Here is a 7,500-nt window from a genome sequence, read left to right as displayed (position 1 = left end):
GTCCTTAAAAAAGGTTCTTTACTCACATTCTCTCATTGTACTCAGGTGTAGAATGAGTACCTGGCCGCTAACAGCTTTGTCTCGGTCGTTAAATAACTGTAATATCGCCTAACAGCGTCAAGTCTTCCCTTGGAATAGATCCAAAAGACAAATTTCTCCTTGGGGATGAATAAAGGGAATAAAGGGGATTTAAAGCGCTTTGAGCGCGTTAAGCGGATATTGCGCTATGTAAAAGTTCTTCTTTTTTATCTTTCTTTGGATATTGAGCCATCGTATTAAGACGGCATTATATCTGGATGAACTAGGTACTGGACATTGAATGTGGGGGGGGGGGGGGTCCCGTGGGATGGGGGGGGGGGGGGGTCCCCGATAGCTTAGTTGGTAGAGCACCCACTTCACAATAGACCTTTCTATCATCTCTAGCTTTGATGCTATTTCAATTCGAACAACAAACTGTAATTAATAATTTAAAAAAAATAGTTCTTCAGAGCTATTGCGCCCGTGGAGTCGGAGTTTTTCCCGGTTTCTATAGAGTGAAATGGAAAATAGCAATTAATTGCTAACCTTTTGATAGGACGCTTATCAATCGCAACGTACTTTCCGCCAGATCTAACAGACCCAGCTACCTAATCACTGCTGGGTAGACATGGGTCGAAAAAAAATCCTGATTGCACCTGGAATCGATATCTGTCCCTTTGCGTGTGAAGAGAGTGCTCTACCACCAACTGAGCTATCGGGACCCCCACTGTGATTAATACCTGTTCTTTAAAATACTTGTGTGATATTTGTATAGGTTAACCATCCTAAAATTTTCCATAAAGACATTGTGTACTTACACTCGAGCGCCAGTCAGAGTTTTAACACTGGAGTACCTCTGTAGATTAATCTGGTACGATCCATAAACACACATCATGTTGAGCCCGCCACCGACCAAGTACGTCCAGAAAGTGTGACGAATAAATGGGTCAGGGTCCATTCTAAAAATGATGCATAAATGTTAACATGTCTATGATCAGTAAAGTTAGTGACTCGTAGCAATCGTGCTTTGACTACCGCCATTACTACTACTACTACTACTACTACTACTACTACTACTACTACTACTACTACTACTACTACTACTACTACTACTACCACCACCACCGCGGCCATCATCATCATCATCATCATCATCATCATCATCATTATCATCATCATCATCATCATCATCATCTAAATTCATCACCATCATCATCATCACCATCATGATCATCATCATCATCATCATCATCATCATCATCATCATCATCATCATCATTATTATTATCATCATCACTACTACTAACGCTATCACTACTACTTCTACCTCCACTACCACCACTACTACTCCTGCTACTACTACTACTACTACTACTTACTACTACTACTACTACTACTACTACTACTACTACTACTACTACTACTACTACTACTACTACTACTACTACTACTACTACTACTACTACTATTACTACTACTACTACTACTACTACTACTATTTCTACAACTACTACTACTACTACTACAACTACTACTACTACTACTACTACTACTACTACTACTACTACTACTATTACTACTACTACTACTACTATTTCTACAACTACTACTACTACTACTACTACTACTACTACTACTACTACTATCACTACTACTACCATTAATAATGCTACTCAACTACTACACATACTTCGAAAATTACTGCTGCCACTACTATTGTTGCTTTTTCACCATGTATTTAATGCACGTATTAATTTAATTCATCATAATATATTATTCCCTCCAATAAGGCATATGCAGCAAATTTAAATTCCATCTTGTTCAGGCGTACAGGTGTGCCTGTTTTTTAAAGTATTTATCTTTGTTCTCTGACAATATTTACCAATGGCCATATCAAGCTCCTATTTTCCCCCCAGTCAAATCAGAGCGTGATTTTATACATATTCGTCTAATGCTTTAAATTAACTAATATTTCTTTTAAACCAGCATGATCTCGCTACCGACAATGTTTGTCCTCCACAAATACAGCCTCGTCTGTACTGCGGTACTCTGGAAAAACACATATTTAATATTTTTTGGCCAGAAAACTTGTCCTTCAAATATCGACCGATTTGTACGACCCTCATCGTAGCAAAAACTTGCTTTTTTTTTTTTTTTACCAAGATGAGGGTAATTTAAATCGATCGATATTTAAAGGACGAGTTTTCTGGCCAAATTTTTGAATAGGTGTATTTTTTTTTCTAATCCCAGGCCATCCTATCTAATGACCCTCTTAATTAGTATCAATTTTATTAGTTAGGTTTGTTATCAACATGTTTAGATTTAGTAGCAGTAGAATAAAAAATTTAAAAAAAAAAAAAGGGGGGGGGGGATTGTGACTGTGGGCCAAAAAGCACAAACTGTATGTTTTTATTTCGCTGTATTTATTTTAATGATTTGTTGTTTTTGTTTTGTTTTTTGTTTTATTTTTATCATTGTTCTTCCGGGTCGGCCCCGATGGATCTCTTCTGCATTACATGGGGTCCACGACAGTCAATTTTTAAATATGTGTTTTTCCCGAGTACGGCAGTCTATCCTTACACCGTAAACGTTACGCATGTGCACCCATGTCAGGTCATGTTATGTCTTGTATAAATAGTTAATATTATATCCTCTTTTACGGGGTTGGGGTAGGGGGGGGGGAAAGGAGGGGGTCATTTCATTATAACTTACGGTTAGCAAACAAAGCGAGAAGTTGCTGCTTTTCTTTGTGTAAATAGTATGTAAGCTTTGTAACAAGATGAATATTGGGAGAAATTATGATTGAATGTTATTTGATTCCTTGATATGAGATTTAATGCATATAATTTACCAAGTAATATAATAAGATGACATCATAATACTTTGGGATCATGTGTTTTGCTGCCCATTATGGAATAATTACCATTTTCATTATTTTACCCATTTATTCCACAGACACATGGCTATACACTTCACGCAAGGACATTTATAAAATATTAGGCCTTTTGTTTTACATAATATTAATTCCCCAAACTCTTTATAAAAATCATGATCATGGAATGTTTTTAAGACTAAAATAGATATTGGTGACGTCATGACGCCAGTCCTCAAACGTCGCACTTATAAAAAACGTAAATCTGGCTGCTCGAAGCTCGAAGAAATAACAATGTGAAATTGAATGCAAGCTTCAATTTAATATACGAAAACAGATGAAATGGACGTTTCGGATTTCCCATTTATCAACAAAATAGGATGATTGGAACACTACAGACGAATGAGATAATGTGGTAGTGTTGTTAACAACTACACTACCACATTATCTCATTCGTCTGTGTGTTTCATCCATCCTGTTTTGTTGATAAAGGGGAAACCCGAAACGTCCATTTTATCTGTTTTCGTATAGTAAATTGAAGTTTACATTCAATTTCACATTGTTATTTATCACTAATTTAAAAAAAAACACCTCAGGTTGACATTGCAGATGGTTTGGTTTACGCGTATTATGATGCCTAAGCTTTTTCATTAGAGTAAGCGCCTCTTTTCTTAGTTAAATCATTTTCGAGCAGGTTTGTATTTTTGCATTTGTGCGGCTATGTGGCCTTGTGGTATGACATTCGCTTTCGGGTCGGAAGGTCATAGGCTCTTTGCTCACATTCTCTCATCGTACTCTGGTGTAAAATAAATATCTGACCGTAAATATCCGTGTTATCGCTGTCGGAAAAAAAATTGTAATAGCGCCTAACAGGCATCATGTCTCGTTCTACATGTTCCGTGTTGCTGTTAGTCAGGGACCCTTAGTAAAGCGCTTTGAGCACGTTTAGTGGATATTGTCCTACATAAAAATTCTCAGCATTCCCTCGCTCTGAAAGAAGAACAGCCCTATGATAGGCATTCATTATTAGGATTTATATATCCACCTAAATATGACCCATCGTCTCAAAACAGTCTTATGTCTGAACGAACCAGATGCTTAAAAGCCGAGTTTAATGTTAAACTGGTCAAAAATATAAATTGTTGGCATTCGCTCCCTAAACTATGGTTGCCTTTCTCCTCAATAAATCATATAATCTCAACACAACTCTGATATTTCTGCCTATAAATTCAATTTTCAACATCTTAACCATCCTGACTTAATACCGTTTTAAGGCGTAGTGTCACAAATATGATCTTGTATTGTTAAACATTTTAATATGTATTAATATTTTTTCAAATCGATTTGCATGATAATATTAGGAGGTAACTTATTTATTAAAAAACGATTCTTAACTATAAGCCTACAAGGCTACAGAAAGTACCTTTGCTCACGCTTATCGCTAATCATATTTTTTTTTAAGCAGGAAGGGCGGTCTAAACTCCCGTGTTGGATATCTCGAGACTTATCCGCTTGTATAGCGAATGTGTAGTTTCTATCTTTGACAGCAAAAAAATAAATTGTTAATCGAAAAGAGTGAAGAATACGAGAACATGACCATAAAGAGACCACCTACTCAAATCTTGGCAGTCTGTTTCCTTTGTCTGCCATATCCCAGACTTTGGTCCACCCACCAACATCGCTGGCCCCTTTAAACATGAGGGCCAGAAGTCCTGCCCAAACGACGATGAGTTGAAAGGCGTCAGTCCATACTACAGCTCGGATACCGCCCTGGGGATTAAAATTATAATAATATAATGATCGGCTCACATTTTAAACCCACGTATAAAAAAAATATCAAAATATCAATACAAAATGACTATAATAACCTATTCTGTCGTACTCTGGAAAAAAAAAAAACCCTTATTTTAAAATTTGGCCAGAAAACTCGTCCTCCAAATGTCGATCCATTTAAATGGCCCTCATCTTGGCAAAAAATTTCAAACCTGGGACTTCGCGAAACATTACTCTCAATAAGAAACATAAAAGTAATCCTTCAGAGACATTTATTGGCCCACGGAGCCGGAGTTTATCCCGGCTTATGTAGCGAGCAGCGGACAATACCGATTGTTTGCTACCCTTTGGATAGGACGCTTGTCTATTGCAAAGTATTTTCCGCCAGATCAAACAGCCCCAGAAACGTGCCAAACTATAAGTAATCTCCTTCGTGAATTTATATTTGTAAACAATGAACTACCTAAAACTAGCAATAAATTTCATTTCTAATGAATGGTAATGTAGAAAAGTATGTTTTCATGTCAGGGCTCAACAGTTACGTTTAGCAATACGCGCCGTAAGCCTTATGACGTAACTACGACATTATCAGCTACCTAGAATATGGACGAATCCTCTTTGGCAAGTATCCAACTCAACAGTCGTGACGTCACTTCCCTCGTAATGACGCATAGTAACTTAGTAACTGGTTTTAAATTATCGGAACAATGGCGGACGCCCTTAGGAAATACTTCTCCGCCAAGCATAAAAGTGTATCAAGAGGAGAAAAACATAAATCTGATCATGTTTTTACTTTTATTAATTCTGATCACATGACATGTGAAAAAGTTCTAGCCAGCATGAAGAATAAAAAGTACCGATTTTCTTTGTTTAGAACCAAGCTGCTCGTTGCTGGGCGGACGTGACATCAGACTATTGAATCCTGTTGAATTATTATTTTTATTGGTATGAATACGATAAACGGGACCCCCCCCCCTTTTTTTTTAAATAATTTTTTTTACCCATCATGTGGCAATTAAGCTATATGACAGTGTGTATGGTACACAAAGTCAGACTTATTCTCGGGTGAATTTGAATGGTTAAGAACACTTTTGCATTGTTTTCTTTTTTTGTTTTTGCTTTTAGGGGTTTCGCGGCTCTTGTGGCACTATTGGGTCATTTCAGCACCAGTAAAAGAAGTTTATTAAAGAAATGCGGTAGACATGAAGTTATGAGCATAAAAAGAAAGATCAAGGAGACTGATTCAAATAGGGAGCAGCAGATTCCATGAGCAATCCACCGATGTACCTATTTTGACATTATCTAAAGGTCCTATCCACGCACAAGCAAAGGTACTCACCACGAAGGATACACTCAAATGTTTACATATCCAAAACTAATGACTATACAGTAACAGTGAATAACAGAGAAAATAATTCATAGAGGGAAAATATATTCTCTCAGAAAGGTATCATACATGTGACTGTCTCCCTCCAAGTTAAGGATCCTCTACGGTACCAGGGAAAAAAAACCCGAACAAAGTCGGAAGTCAACATGGAAAGGGAAATCATTCATGGGAGTTGGAAGACTCGGCAGGTGACTTCTCTGCCCATCGTGAAAGGTCATAAGACCCCGCCCAGCTGTACTATTTTACATTACATTGAAGAATCCAGTTGGTAATCATAAATCATAGCACGATCTACTTACAATGGCGGTGTAGAAGGTACAGACCGCGCCCATTATCACGACAGACACTTCCTTGGATATGCCGGTTACTGAAAGATTTGCGGATTTAGGAAAATAAGAATGTATCAATTTCGACCTAACACAATTAATATGAAATGTCCTACAATGGAAAATAGGATGGGTATTAAGCTACAGTGGTAAATTAAGTAAAAATCAGCTGTCTTAGAATTTGGGTTTTTATTCACCTTTTAGGTCAATGCGCGGACGTATAAATTGCATTAGTTTAAACTTTATAGAATTGTGTTTACGCATCATCGCTTATTACCACTTTCCCAACTTACAACTTGCCGCCACAAAAATGCACTCTTATCACCATGAACACTGCTGCTACCATCATCATCATCATCATCATCATCATCATGATTATCATCATGATTATCATCATCATCATCATCATCATCATCATCATCATCGTCAACCTCATCATCATCATCATCATCATCATCATCATCATCATCATCATCATCATCATCATTATCATCATCATCATCACCATCATTGAGAATGCATCAGAGAAAAAACAATCATTATAAGGACCACTTTAAAGACACATACCTTGACTGAGGGCGACGGCAGGTGCATACAACACAGCCGACATGTAGAGAAGCTGCCAAGGACAATAGAACAATACCTTGATGGTATGGTTTTAAGTAAAATAGTCACCACTTCTTTTTCTCGCCAAAACAAATGTGACCAACACACTAAACTATGTTTAACCTTAAACGATTATAGTCTTCGAGAGAGAATCTCTAGCGATTTTTTTTTTTTAATAGGGGAAAAAAATAATTGAGCTTTTAATATAGCGCCATATCCACTAAACGTGCTCAATGCACTTTACAAGGGTCCCTAGCCAACAGCAACGCTTAACGTGTAAGACAAGACATGATGCCTGTTAAGTGATAGATAACGCTGTTACCGACCAGGTACTCATTTTACACTTGCGTACGGTGAGAAAGTGTGGGTAAAGAGCCTTTTCCAACGAGCCAACTATGGGCAGCGAAGAGTCCACGACCTTCCGATCCAAAAGCGAGACATGTCTATCCTCTATCCCTAAAGTATTTTACTACGTACTCGTACACGTAATAATATATATATATAAATTCGTGACATTT

The 7,500-nt window shown here is 37.4% G+C and overlaps 1 protein-coding gene across 3 annotated transcripts in view; it reads right to left on the bottom strand.

The window, feature by feature from the left end:
* Positions 1 to 7,500, bottom strand: part of LOC144976831 (sodium-coupled monocarboxylate transporter 1-like) — a 71,214-nt gene that overhangs the window by 16,507 nt on the left and 47,207 nt on the right. For all 3 annotated transcript variants that reach the window (XM_078921316.1, XM_078921318.1, XM_078921317.1), the window contains exons 7-10: positions 6,944 to 6,995; positions 6,350 to 6,417; positions 4,506 to 4,660; positions 837 to 977 (exon numbers count right to left, since the gene is read on the bottom strand). In XM_078921316.1, coding sequence (XP_078777442.1) covers positions 837 to 977; positions 4,506 to 4,660; positions 6,350 to 6,417; positions 6,944 to 6,995 — 416 coding nt within the window. The remainder of the gene's footprint in view (positions 1 to 836; positions 978 to 4,505; positions 4,661 to 6,349; positions 6,418 to 6,943; positions 6,996 to 7,500) is intronic.

Source organism: Berghia stephanieae, chromosome 7 (genome assembly GCF_034508935.2).
Source record: "Berghia stephanieae isolate SIO BIC M18660-M18661 chromosome 7, UCSD_Bste_1.3, whole genome shotgun sequence".
In the NCBI taxonomy this organism is placed as follows: Eukaryota; Metazoa; Mollusca; class Gastropoda; order Nudibranchia; family Aeolidiidae; genus Berghia; species Berghia stephanieae.
Note: the sequence above shows the minus strand (reverse complement) of the source record. Positions and strands in the feature narration are given on the sequence as shown.